Source organism: Kogia breviceps, chromosome 15 (assembly GCF_026419965.1).
Source record: "Kogia breviceps isolate mKogBre1 chromosome 15, mKogBre1 haplotype 1, whole genome shotgun sequence".
Taxonomy (NCBI): Eukaryota; Metazoa; Chordata; class Mammalia; order Artiodactyla; family Physeteridae; genus Kogia; species Kogia breviceps.
In genome coordinates this window covers 61,213,861-61,228,249 of record NC_081324.1, presented here as the reverse complement: position 1 = coordinate 61,228,249, position 14,389 = coordinate 61,213,861, and the positions used below count along the sequence as shown (strand labels likewise).

Here is a 14,389-nt window from a genome sequence, read left to right as displayed (position 1 = left end):
GAAATGTTCCCCTGTTTCTACCCTGCGTTGAACACAGCTTAATTAACCCAACGCCCGAATGGTGAGCAGTTCTTATGATCCACGGAGTTATACCTGAGTTCTACCTCCTGACCCACAGCAGATCATCAGGGAGCTGCAGTTTGGGGTCTCCTCTCCATCCTGACCTCAGCCCACCCCCTTCTAGTAGCATTGCTTTTCTTGTAGTTTCTTGTCATGAAACCACTGGCTTTAGGGAGAGACCACCTACGTGATGGGCCCGGGAAGCCCAGGGCTGTGCCCCCAGAGAGCACAGCCTGAGAGAGCCATTCCCTCGTTGCTCTGGGAAGACCTGTCTACAGCGTGACCTTCTCGGGATCCGTAATTTCTGTCATCCCGTTGAGCATCCGTAGGGCTTTTTCTTCTCACACACTGTGAATTATAAGCTAAACTTGTAATATGCCACTCAGCTCTAAAAATTAGGTATTGATGTGCCTATGGTCACAGTCCTACTTTCCTCTCTTATTATTTTAACCTTGTCTCATATAACGTATTTGAAATTCATTTTATCAAGTAGTATCTTTATTAGGTTTTTTTTTTTTTTTTTTTCCCCTGCGCGGGCCTCTCACTGTTGTGGCCTCTCCCAGGCTCCGGACGCGCAGGCTCAGCGGCCATGGCTCACGGGCCCAGCCGCTCCGCGGCATGTGGGATCTTCCCGGACCGGGGCACGAACCCGTGTCCCCTGCATCGGCAGGCGGAGTCTCAACCACTGCGCCACCAGGGAAGCCCTATTAGTTCCTTTTGAGAACAAGCTTGGCGTCAGTTAATGCATACACACACATACATGCACACATACATGTAACAGTATGTTCAACTTCTGTCCTATTCAGTGGGCTGTTTCAAACAGGCTTTCATCTGTGTGTACCATGACCAAGACCTTTACTCTGCCTTCTGTCACCTTGCAAACTGCAAGTCCCTAACCCTTCACTTGGCAGGGGGTGGCTTACCTGAGTCACTGGGGTGTGGTGAGTTTGCAAATGTATTTATCCAAAGGCAACCGTTAGCCAAAATAAAATTTGCTTAATTTTTCCAGTTCTTCTGATGAATATGTTAATTATCTGAATGTAGCCAATATACAAATTCTTGACGAACATATTAATAGATGTTTAACCTTATTTTTTTAGTTCTAGAAATTAAAGTTTTAAATTTCAGCATTTAGTATAATTTTGGCCGCTTCCAATTTCTGTTGCAAATTTTGAATCCTTTTGCATGTCATTTTAAGAAAATTATAAAACTTTAGATATTTTTATTTTTCATCAACATTCAAATGGTTTAACAGCTATGATTTTATATTTAAAGCACACAATAAATGAAATTTTGGTGTTTCATATTGCTACACTTACTTTGATTTCTTCTTTGAAAAAGTCTTATATACAGTGAATATATTTGAGGTACTGTTATGCTGAAATTTTGGCTAATGGTATGAAAAATGCTTTTTGTAATGATAAATCCTTTCATAAAAAGACAAAACTATCCTACAGCTTTTGAAAAAATAAGCCTTTTAACAATGCTGCTTTGAAATCCAAACAATTTAAAACTATGTGCAAATTTCAAAAGTGGTTAAAATTATCCTATTTATATGAATCACTATAATTTTATAAATAATTGGAAGAATTAACAAACCTAAATAAATATGCTACTAAGAAAGCAGTGAAAGAATCCAAATATGTTAATAAAATGTTGGCAAAAGACAAAGCCACTTTTAAAATGATTTGAAAGAAATCAGTATGAACTGAAAAATCCCATTATGAGCATCTAAAATGTCTGTTATAAGAATACATTCATTTAATGTGTTTAAGAAATAATGTATCTAGGGCTTCCCTGGTGGCGCAGTGGTTGAGAATCCGCCTGCCGATGCAGGGGACACGGGTTTGTGCCCCGGTCCGGGAAGATCCCACATGCCGCGGAGCGGCTGGGCCCGTGAGCCATGGCCGCTGAGCCTGCGCGTCCGTCCAGAGCCTGTGCTCTGCAACGGGAGAGGCCACAACAGTGAGAGGCCCGCGTACCACAAAAAAAAAAAAAAAAAAAGAAATAATATATCTAGACATAAATATTTAAGAATAATCTGTAAATTAGGTGATTGTCTTTGGATGAATGGATCGTTCTCTGAGTTGGTTTGGCAAGTGGGCCTGGAGCTCTTATTCTCTACAGAGTCAGAGGGAGGACTGGACGGGGTTCTGGGGATAAATGCTAGCCTGGCAGCCAGGGTGCTCAGGGGGCGGACAGCTCACTGGGCAGCTTCGTCCAAGGTCCACACCAGGGTGACTTGTGGTCCACGTAGCATCTCATTCCCGGAAAGTCCTGCTTCCTCAGCCCTCTCTTCTGCAATCCTCCCTCCTGTCCTTACCGGCCCCCTTTATCCCACTTCCTTGAAGCAAAAACCAGGCTCTGCAGGACGCATCACAGACTCTCACACGTGGGCCAGCATTGTTGGAGTAGAGTATTTGCAGGTCTGTTCCTGGGTCAGCTGTGGTGATCCCAGGATTCAGGTCTTGTGGTGCAGGCTGGGGGAGGGGCAGCACTGTAATTCCAGTACAGATATTTGGTGAGCACAGGGCAGGGATCAGTTCACCCATGGTCACTTCAGCTCGGTACTGCAGGTGCGCGCTGTCAGCAATGAGTGCTGGAAAGCACTTCCGCTCGGGGAACCAGCTGCGCGATTCTGGTTTGACTTCCACCGCGTCATCTGTCTCCATCTCCACTGAAGAGCCCAATGCTATGGTCTACACCCACCGCCTCCACTCTGCTGGGACCGTCGGAAAATGATAGATGATACGCTTTCTTAGAATCCTTTGCACTGCTTTGGGTTTCTAATCTTTTTTTAAATTTCAGTTTTATTGACGTATAATTGACAAATGAAATTGTACGGTATTCAAGGTGTACATGTAGTGATTTGATAAACGTATACATGGGGCAGAGGTTCTCTCCCTCTGGTTAATTAGTGCATCCAACACCTCCTCACCTGCCTCTCTGTCTTTGTTTGGTGACGGCATTTAAGTTGCACTCTCCTAGCCAGTTTCCACTGTACAACAGTGTTGCCAGCTACAGTCGCCGTGTTTTGCGTTTATCCTGAGGGACGCTCTGGTGGCCGGGCTGTCACAGGGCAGAATCCCAGCCCCCTCCCCGGAACGGCGGGCTGAACTGTCCCTTCCCTGCCTTCTCAGTGCCACGGCCTGTGGGACGAAGATGACATCGCAGACAGCGGCTCTGACGAGGTGGGCTCGGATGACGCGCTGTCCCTCGGCCACGGTAGGAGGGGCTCCTCCGACTCCCTGAAGTCCATCAACCTGGCCGCGTCCGTGGAGTCGGTGCACGTGACCTTCCCCGAGCAGCCGGCCGCCATCAGGAGGAAGCGCTCCAGCAGCGGCTCCCAGACGTCCCAGAGCTCCAGCTTTTCCTCCAATAGGTCCAAGAGAGGTATCTGTCACATGGTGTCCCCAGGCTGAACCATTTCCCTGGTTCCAGTGGGTCCGGGGCAGGGGAGTTTGTTGGCCGCTGTCGAGGACACAGATATTGTGATGTGAAAAGAATGTCCTTTGCAACCAGACAGACAGAGCTCCGAGTCTGGGCTGAGCTGTGTGTGTGGCCCGGGGCGATCACATCACTGTCCAGGGTGTCTGTCTGAGTCGTCCCCAGGATGAGGATTTCAGGTCGTGGAGAAAAGAGGCCAGCACGCCGCCTCATACCTAGTGGGTGTTGGATACAGGGTAGTTATAAATCATATCCAGAGATTCTGCTGAGTATAAATCACGATTTATTTTGAAAATACGTGCATTTAGATTTAATCAATGGGAACTTTTAGCCAAACCATCTTAGTTACTTCCTAAGCTAGTTATTAATTTCTTACTCAACAGCCAGTAATAGGAAAGTACATATGCGTTGCAGTTGGGCTTTCGTGTTGATCGTGCTCCTATCTGAAGCCTTCCAGACACTCTGTATTCATCAGCAGAAGACATTTTTCAGGCAGACACTGGCAGGTCGTCTCATATTTGTTTTACAGTTAGAGAAATTTGGACCTGAAAAAGGCATGGGTCCTGGACCCAATCTAGAAAACCTGCAACAGAAACCTGGGACCCCACTGAGCATGATAAAAACTGTTCTCCGGTCTACTTCCTCCTGGGACAGAGGTCCCACAGCAGCCCAGGAAAGAGCCAGCAGTGGGTGTGAAAACCCACGGATGCCTTTGGCTATGGAAGCAGAGTTGAGGCTGCAGATTCCAAGTTCTCCGCCTCTGTTCTTACGGGCATCTGTGTGTCTCACCTTCTAAACAGCTTCAAACCATCCTCTGTCCTGGGGGCGGCGGGGCTTCTGCAATATTTACGTCGACAAACCTGCAACTCACGGTGCACCTCGGTTTCTTTTTATTTTTCAGGCAGCACAAGCACCCGAAACAGCAGCCAAAAAGGAAGCGGTGTTGTGAGCATCAAGCAAAAAAGCAGACGGGAATTTTATGTGGAGAAGCTTCAAGAACACTTAATCAAAGCAAAAGCGTTTACCATAAAGAAGTGAGTGCGTGAGAACGCCTTGGGGCTGGGGAGCTGGTGTCACTTACTCCACATCAGCCAGAGGTGACGAGTGAAGTGACTTCTCCCACCACAGACATCATCTGCTTCAGGCAGAAAGAAATAGCCCATTGTGATACTGCTTTTAAAAATCACTTTCCGGGGCTTCCCTGGTGGCGCAGTGGTTGAGAATCCGCCTGCCGATGCAGGGGACACGGGTTCGTGCCCCGGTCCGGGAAGATCCCACATGCTGCGGAGCGGCTGGGCCCGTGAGCCATGGCCGCTGAGCCTGCGCGTCCAGAGCCTGTGCTCTGCAATGGGAGAGGCCACAACAGTGAGAGGCCCGCGTACCACAAAAAAAAAAAAAAAAAAAAAAAAAATCACTTTCCAATAAGGATGATTTATTTTTACATCCCCTGCATTTCTAAGCACACTTTTTCTATTTGAACACGGGCTCACCGTGTGTATTTCCAGGCATATGAAGGAGTCCAACCAGACAGAGAGGGAATGAAGTCAAAGCTGGAAGGTTCTTAGAGATACACTTACCCCATAGAGGGAAACCGAGGTGCACGCGGGAAGTGGTTTGTCTGTCACGCAGCCCGAGTTCACCAGCCGAGTTCACAGGCCCCTCCCACCGGTGACAGGCAGCAGACGGGAGTGGAAACGGGAGGTGCAACGGGGCTGGCCCTGAGTCTGGGCTCTGAGACCGGGGGCGCTGCTCACCTGAACGTGGCCTTGAATTGAAGGCGGAACCCAGAGCACCGTGAAGATAGGGGGACACGGGCTGTGCAGACAAGCCAGGGCCAGGGCACAGGGTTGTGAAGGATGGAGCGAGGTGAGCTCCAAAGCCCAGGGCGCTGCCCGGGACCCGGGGGACACACAGGGTCGGAAACAGGAGGAGCAGGCGCTGCGCGGCGTTGCCCGGGTCTCAGGCAGGACCACGGGGGCCCTGTTTGCTCTCACCGCGGCCCAGGCCTCCCACCTCATTACTCATCAGGCCTTTTACAGAAGCACAGAGGGCTGCGTAGCGGGATCAGGGCCTCACAGGTGGAGAGTAATTGAATCGGGGGATAAACCGGCCCCTCATTTCCGGGGCTACCGCTCCATTATGCTTCAAGGAGAGACGAGGTCTGTGGTCCCGTCGGCCATGAACTAGCGCACAGTCTCTGTTGGGGCAGGAGCCCCCCTTCCCCCAGCAGACTGTCCTGAGGTCGGGGGCAGGGGGTGAGAGCTGGTTGGAGGAGGGGAGCAGAGGATGGAATGATCTGATCACTGTATCCAGTGGCTCCTGCATCCCCCTCTCCGGGTGTCTATCCGGCAGGACCCTGCAGCTCTACGCGCCCATCAGACGGTTCTTCTACGACCTCATCCACCCCGACTACAGCGCCGTGACCGACGTGTACGTGCTCATGTTCCTGGCAGACACCGTCGACTTCGTCATCATCGTCTTCGGCTTCTGGGCCTTTGGGGTAGGTCGGGGACCAAGGCCGCCGCGCACCAGGGATCAGCGCTGCTGTCCTGTGGGTGCCGCCGGGCCTGAACCTGTGGTCTCCCCCCCCCCTCCCAGAAACATTCAGCCGCGGCCGACATCACCTCCTCGCTGTCGGAGGACCAGGTCCCGGGGCCCTTCCTCGTGATGGTCCTCATTCAGTTCGGGACCATGGTGGTGGACCGGGCACTGTACCTCAGGAAGACGGTCCTGGGGAAGGTCATCTTCCAGGTCATCCTGGTGTTTGGAATTCACTTCTGGATGTTCTTCATCTTGCCTGGTGTGACCGAGAGGTAAGGCCTTCGGAAGCTAGAGCCGTGGGGGCCACTTTCACGCAGACGTTTTCATAAGGATCAGCCCGTAGGAGAAGGGAGAGTTAGGGGGTTTGATCAATATGAAACTCAGTGTGAAGCCAAGGTGCGAGCTGATTCCTCAGAAATACTATCACTGCGTTTTATACGCATTGTGAGACCTACGGCTCTCAGATAGGGAGAGGACAGGCTGAGCGGTCCGCACACACCCGGGGTCCTCGTGCTGTGACCTGAGCAGATCGGGAGACGGACTGGAGTGCGGTGTTAGGAGTGTAAGGGGATGAGAGGATGCAAAACTGCGTCACACGAGAAGTGGATGAAAAGAACGGAGTCTGTTCAGCTGGTAGAGAAAGGGGGTGCAGGAGACGCGGGGTCTGCCTCACTGGGTCCTTCTGAGGGGTCAACACAGCAGCCCCTGTGCCGCTGCTGCTGCAGTTAATACAACTATTGCTGTGAAGATGCCTTGGAGGCCGAGGACTTGGGTAGGGAAGGGCTGGTGCTGTCCCAGGAGGGGGCTGGAGGCCGTCTTTCCCTCTGTCCCTTGAGCCCCCAGCTCTGGCCATGCTGACCCTCCTCGGTGCCTGCTGACAGCCTCTCCCCTCCCCTGGCAGGGCTCCCCTCCCCAAGGTCAGATCTCAGACCAGAGGGCACGCCTCCACCCAGAACAGTGCTGGGGCCAAGTTGGTGCTTCACGCACGAGCAGGTGAATGAGTCAGTCCAGGAAAGGAAAACCAGCGAGACCCCTGTCAACAGGAAATGCGGGCACATCTTGGGGATACGGCGGGTTCGGTTCTGACCACCGCAACAAATCGGGTGGCAGGAATTTTCTGCTTTCCCGGTGCCTATAAAAGTTATGTTTACACCAGACTGTAGTCTATTAAGTGTGCAATAGCAGTATGTATTAAAAACACAATGTTTATACCTTAAGCTAAAAATACTTTATTGCTAAAAAATGCTATCTGTTACCTGAGCCTTCAGTGAGTTATAGTAGTAACATCAAAGATCACTGATCACAGGTCACCACAACAAATATGATCGTACAGAAAATGCCTGAACTATTGCAAGAATTACCTAATTGTGACACAGAGACATGAAGGGAGCAAGTGCTGTTGGAAAAATGGTGCTGACAGACTTGCTGGACGAAGGGTGGCCACAAACTTTCCATTTGTAAAAATCACAGTATCTGTGAAGCGCGGTAAAAGGAGGTGTGCCTGGTATCGGCTCTGGTAGACAATGAAAGCAAAGGCTCTGCAGAAGGGGAGCAGGGAACTGTCCATATAACATGAGAGGAGTGTCCTTTTGAAGAACATGTCATGAAAAGGTCTTCATATGTACCACCAGTTTGATCTCTTTATCAGACCTCATGAGTCATTCACAGCCAAGCCTTAGGAATAACCTGTCGGTCAAGCTGGTGAGCACCATTTTTGGAGTAGCAAGTAATGAAAATGGATTTTCCTAATGTTGTTCAGAAACTGACTCAAATGTAATTCTCCATGAGGAAACCACGTTTCTTCTACCAGTGGCTAGACTGACGCCTGCCCCCACCTGAACGTTCAGGGTGACTTTTTGACCTCAGTCTAGGGAATCATTGCTTTGTGATAATAAATGGTGGCAATGAAAATATTTTAAAAGGAAGATTGGAATTAGGATAATCTTTCCTGAGTCTAAAGTAGAACTAAAGGGTTGTTACTCAGAAGATACCCAATAGCTCCGTAAGCCTCCCATTCCACACCGCAAGCTAGGGGAGTAAATGTAGCTCACATGATAAAGATAATTCAGAATAGGGCAAGCCGTTTGTAAAAATATTAGAATTTGGTCATGAGAACATTGTGAATCTTTTTTAAAGAGTTTTTTAAAAAAATTTATTTTTGGCTGTTTGGGGTCTTCATTGCTACGCGCAGGCCTTTTCTAGTTGCAGCAAGTGGGGGCTACTGTTCATTGCGGTGCGCGGGCTTCTCATTGTGGTGGCTTCTCTTGTTGCGGAGCACGGGCTCTAGGTGTATGGGCTTCAGTAGTTGTGGCACGTGGGCTCTGTAGTTGTGGCACACGGGATTAGTTGCTCTGTGGCTTGTGGGATCTCCCCAGACCAGGGCTAGAACCCGTGTCCCCGGCATTGGCAGGTGGATTCTTAACCACTGCGCCACCAGGGAAGTCCCTTATTTGTTAGTCTTTAAAATAGAATAAGTACAATTTTTCTCTGTAAATATTTAATTATAGCTGTCTCTCAAAGCAGAGAAATAAGCCAAATTTAACACCCAGGATAGCTGGATGGTGAATTTTGGTAATTTGTCTGATATTTAAAAGCATCAAGGAGGCATTCTCCAGCAGCTCTCATTGAAATTCTTAATTTCAGAGAAGAAAAGACCTTAAAAAGCTTTCTAGACCTACTGTCTAATTTTCCAGATGAAGACAGGTGAGCCCATATGGAAGTGTGACCTCCCCAGAGTCACTCAGCCAATTACTGGAGGGACCAACCCCCAATCCCAGGGATCTTGGCTCTACTGTGTGCTACACCTACCGTATACTGCAGCTACTGTATATATACCTACCATATACTGCACCCACTGTATACTGCACCTACTGTATAGTGCACCTACCATATACTACGCCTACTGTACACTACACCTACTGTATACAGCACCTACCATGTATGTGCTACACCTACTGTATACTACACCCACTGTATAATGCACCTACTATATACTACACCTAGTGTACACTACACCTGCTATATACTATACCTACCGTATACTGCACCTACCATATACTACACCTACCATACACTGCACCTACTGTATACTATACCTACTGTATACTGCATCTACTGTATATCGCACTCCTACCCCCATGGGAAGCATCCCGTACCTGCTTCCAGGAAGATTTTTTTTTTTTTTTAAGTAACACAACCTACTATTTCACTCTGCAGTGTGAAGAGGATTTGATTATTCCAGCCAGTCCCAAGAGAGAGTTGCAGAGCCCTAGAGCCTAGATCTTTGCCATGTCCTGACAGGGGGTGCAGCAGAGACCAGAGCTTCCAGAAATACTGCAACGGTGAAGCCACCGAGACTCCTTTTAGCATTTTAGTCCTTTGAGGTCAAATCGGCAGATGGTTTGGTTATTCCTGCTTGTATTGGTGTCCTGTTGCTGCCGTAACAAATCACTACAAAGTTAGAGTTTAAAGCAATGCAGGTGTGTCGTCTTGCAGTTCTGCAGGTCAGGGGGCAGACCCAGGTCTCACCGGACTGATTCATGTGTGTGGGCAGGGCTGTTGTTCTTTCTGGAGGCTCCAGGGGAGCATCCGCCTCCCGCCCTCTTCCAGCTTCTAGAGATGCCCATGCTCTGCACCTGTGGTCTCCTCTCCTCCATCTTCAAACCCAGCATCTGTTCCCCTGCTGCGTCTCCCTCTACCCATGGCTGAGCAAAGCTCTCTCCCGCTAAGGACTCACAGCCCCGGATGCTCCCTCCTCTCCAGGTCCCCAACCTTAGCATGTCTGTCAAGTCCTCTTTGCCACGGGAGGTCACACGTTCCCAGGTTCTGGGGACTAGGACGTGCACATCTTTGGGTGGGGGCTGGGGGCATTCTTCTGGCGACCGCGCTGTCCTGCCAGGCTTTTGAGGAGGTCAACAGCATAGCGACAACACCTGCCAACCAAACGTGGCTATAAGAAACATCTGCTATAAGGACCAAATGAATGAGAGCTTCTCTGGGGTGTCTTACAAATCGTGCATATTCAATTCAATTTCATGTTTATCGAGCGCCTCTTAGGTCCAGGGCAGCAGACCAGGAGAAAAGGGCTGTGACACCCACGTGCATAAAGCAAGGACCCGTTGGCCTTTGACACACGGGGCTCCCAGGCTCCCAACACTGTGAGTCACCAAACTATGGCCACACAGGTCCTTTCTTCTCCTGGGATCTCACCTTTGGGTCTCACCTAATGGCCATCCCTAGTGCAACAGACTATCCTGTCTTTGGTTTTGGATCTTTAATTCAAGATATATTAGGATTGGTGAGCCTCTGGCATCACTGCAGGCATGTCAGTGACAACATAATTTCTTGACATTTCAAACTGTGCTGCTACTCTTTAACCTCCAAAATTCATTTTTCCTCCTTCAAATATTGTTACTGAAAATTTCGTTCATTGTTTAACGAGAAACCATTGATTAATAGTCATATTGTCTAAATCCTTTCCAAACAAGGAAAGCATAAGGGGAGAAATAGATTAGGAGTCTTCTAAGCTCTACAGAAGAAAATTAGGGCTACCGGTCATAACATTGAGGACAAGGAAGCTCGGATATCTTGAATAATTTATCTGATAAATGGCTTTTTCTGTGTGCATCACATCATTTAGCCCACAAATATCCAGGGGTTCCCTACAGTCTACACAGATCTGCACGGTAGGTGCTGAGGGAGACGGGGAGGGCGTGACTCCAGCCTCCGGGAATAAACCATGTAGAGACGCCACAGACAAACGCTTCCCAGTACAGGACAACCTCAGTGTCCCTAATTACGGTTAACGTGATTGCTTCAGGATCTATAGGTTAACTAGTACTTATTCCAAGTTGACCCACTTTAACATCATAGAAAGGGAATTATTTTTAGTAGGTAAAACAGGGGTTGGACCTTTTATAAATTAAATAGAAGGCAACACAGTTTTAAATCTTTGATTATAATTTTGGTAAATATAGAAGAATTCTTTCCCATGTAGTTTTTATATCAAGTATCTGTAAAATCAAAGGGCATTTTCCTGGAGAGATTTTAAAAAGTTATTTCCTAAAGTTCTACCAATATGGACAGCTCCTAGAAAGATGAAGAACTGGATAGTTGATGGGGGCTCTCCGTAAAGTATCTGATATCTTACTGGTAACTTGCCAAGCGCCCACCATGGTCAAACGCAGTTAAAGGAATTCATTAGGTCCTGAAATACTGAGGCTGGGTTTCTCCACAGCAGAGACACTCATAAGAAACATTTCTGAGATCTTTAGCTGCCGACATCCACGTGGAGGCCTCTAGGCCCCCAGACACATAGGCCCACATGCTCCTGGCTTGTTCTTAGATCTTGTCAACTAAGAATAGCTGTTTTCAATGAAAAAATAGTACATGTTTTCTTCTGATAACAAAATTGAAAAGGCAAATACAGGATACAACATAAAGAGTAATGCACTGCTTTGTCTAAAAAACTTAAAAGTATCGCTCTTAATTTTAAACACAGGGAAGATTATACTCATCTTACTGAGTTGAAAGTCTGATTAATTTTTAAAAATTTGTACTAATCATGTTTAAGACTCACAGAATGCTGCATTTATCCAAAGTTAAAAATGACCCTATAGGTCATCATTCTTTGAAAATGTGTTCTAATTTTTTTTCTAGTGTGAAATTTAGTTCCACTAAGTTTTTGCTCAGACTTAGGCTAGCATTCATGAACTGTTCAACACTACAGGTCTCTTCATTACCTGTCCACCAGGAGAAGGGGCTACCACCCCTAGCTCTGAGGATGTCATTAGAAAAAGGCAAGTTAGTAGATCAGAGAGTCATGGAATTTTAGAGCGAGGGAAACTTTTCATATAAAGACATTGATGTTTAGAAAAATGATGGCTTGAGGAACAAACTCCATAGCAAACAGAGCTGCAACCAAAATCCAGGTGTCAAAAACGTATTAATCCCTGACCTGTCTTATGTATGTATAGCAAAAAAAAAAAAAAAAGAGAGATGGGGGTTCATTTCTCAGAATTCTTTCTCCTACATCTTCCAAATTGTGCATCCTGTCAAGTAAAAAGCACATTTTGGTTTTTTCTTTGTTGAGCTTTAATTTGGACCATGATAGCAGCACCATCCAAGGCCTGAGAAAATGTTTATTAGTAAATTCACTTAACAGTAATTTATTTTAATTATGGCTGAAACAACTGAATAATGCTCTAATAAATTGGGGGCACATTCAGAGCAATTTTTTTTAATCATTAGATTTTCTGACCCCACCTCTTGCCTTTTGAAGAGATCCACTGTGTGGGGAGAATTTACTGAATTGTCTTTAAGTGCCAGATGGGCAATTAGGCTTTTTTAAAAAAATGCTAAACTGGTGTCCTTTTGTTCCAGAAGAGTATTCCATCCCTCCACTTTTCTGTGTTTTCACATCTCAGGAAATTCAGCCAGAACCTGGTCGCCCAGCTTTGGTACTTCGTGAAATGCGTGTATTTCGGGTTGTCCGCCTACCAGATCCGCTGCGGCTACCCGACGCGTGTCCTCGGAAACTTCCTCACCAAGAGCTACAACTACGTCAATCTCTTCTTGTTTCAAGGGTGAGTACGCTCTGTGCTGTCACAGCCACTCACAGAGCGGGGCTGGCCGCGGGACGGCATTGTGTCCCCTCCCTGGGAAGGAGTGGAGAAGAAGCTGGTCACCTCAGCATGTGGGTCCCTGCAGGGCTCCTACCGTGTTTGACAGGAGAGCGTGTGTGGCCCTTGAAACACCTTTTTGTGTGCGGTTCCACCCACCTGGCCAGGATGCTGCTCTAAAGTCAGCCGCGTGGGTTCATTTTCCATTTCTGTATCATGTATAATTACACTGATAATATTTCAGGATGAAAAATTGGGGTCCATGATCCTAATATATTCTGGACACAATGCAACAGAATATTTGGAATCTGGAGGGTTCCAAAATGCCTCTGGAATTTTGCTTGTGTAACAAGCCATCCATGGGAGGGGCATTGGTTCCACTAATGTCACCTAATGTCAACCTGAATGCCACGCGACTTGCCTGTTCCTGGTAGGAAGTTATCACCACTCACACAGATGTGCTGGTTCTTCTGTGTGAGGGTTTCGGTGTGAGCATCCCCTCCCGGTTCCCATGGAGATTATACCACAGGGTGAAGGGTCAGGCTGCTAGGGCATTGCTGGCTCCTGGAGCACCAGGCGTGGGGACCAGGGACTCAGTCACGGAGGAGTGTTGAGTGTGCTCGGATGTTGAGAACCACCACGCATGTCAGAGTTTCACCGCATGCTGCCCCGTGTGGGGAGGGGGCCTGACACATCTTCAAGGGGGTGGAACAGTGCTCCCCGTCAAAGCTGAGGAGCTCAGGGGAGAAATCCGGGTGGCAACCCAAGCTGCTGGGAGGGTCTGGGATGAGCCCCAGCCTGGAAGGAGCTCTGTGTCAGTCAAGAAACAAGGACCAAACCCAGACCCCAGAGGAGCCCAGGCCATCCCACTTCCAGCTGATATACAAGGGACTGAGCCAGGGTCTCGGTAGCCTCAGTCACCTAGTAGGTCCCCCAGCCGTGGGCCCTGCTGTGCCCCCGATGACGTGGCCACGCCTGATGACTTTTCTCACCTCTCCTCATCTTTCCCCGACCAAGAGTATATAACCTTCCCTAGCTCATTCGACCGCAAAGCCCCCGTAATTCAAAGTCCTATGACCAGCAGATTCTCATAGCAGAAGCAAATGTTTAAAATGAACTTATTTACAAAACAGAAACAGACTCACAGACTTAGAGAATGAACTTATGGTTACCAGTGGGGAAGGGATAGGGAGTTTGGGATTGAAATGTACACACGGCTATATTTTAAATGGATAACCAACAAGAACCTACTGTACAGCACAGGGAACTCTACTCAATATTCTTTAACAACCTAAATGGGAAAAGAATTTGAAAAAGAATAGATAACATGTATACGTATAACTGAATCACTTTGCTGTACACCTGAAACTAACACAACACTGTTAATCAGCTATACTCCAATGCAAAGTAAAATTTTTTTTTTTAACATCTTTATTGGAGTATAATTGTTTTACAATAGTGTGTTAGTTTTTCCTTTACAACAAACTGAATCAGTTATACATATACATATGTTCCCATATCTCTTCCCTCTTGCATCAACCTCTCTCCCACCCTCCCTATCTCACCCCCTAGGTGGTCACAAAGCACAGAGGTGATCTCCCTGTGCTATGCGGCAGCTTCCCACTAGCTATCTAATTTACATTTGATAGTGTATATATGTCCCTGCCACACAACACTGTTAATCAGCTATACTCCAATGCAAAGTAAAATTTTAAAAATAA

At 47.6% G+C, this 14,389-nt stretch overlaps 1 protein-coding gene across 1 annotated transcript in view; it reads left to right on the top strand.

Moving 5' to 3' along the window:
- PIEZO2 (piezo type mechanosensitive ion channel component 2) overlaps positions 1 to 14,389 on the top strand; it is a 345,308-nt gene that overhangs the window by 321,037 nt on the left and 9,882 nt on the right. The window contains exons 40-44 of the mRNA XM_067014577.1: positions 3,201 to 3,453; positions 4,409 to 4,541; positions 5,860 to 6,007; positions 6,106 to 6,320; positions 12,474 to 12,632. Coding sequence (XP_066870678.1) covers positions 3,201 to 3,453; positions 4,409 to 4,541; positions 5,860 to 6,007; positions 6,106 to 6,320; positions 12,474 to 12,632 — 908 coding nt within the window. The remainder of the gene's footprint in view (positions 1 to 3,200; positions 3,454 to 4,408; positions 4,542 to 5,859; positions 6,008 to 6,105; positions 6,321 to 12,473; positions 12,633 to 14,389) is intronic.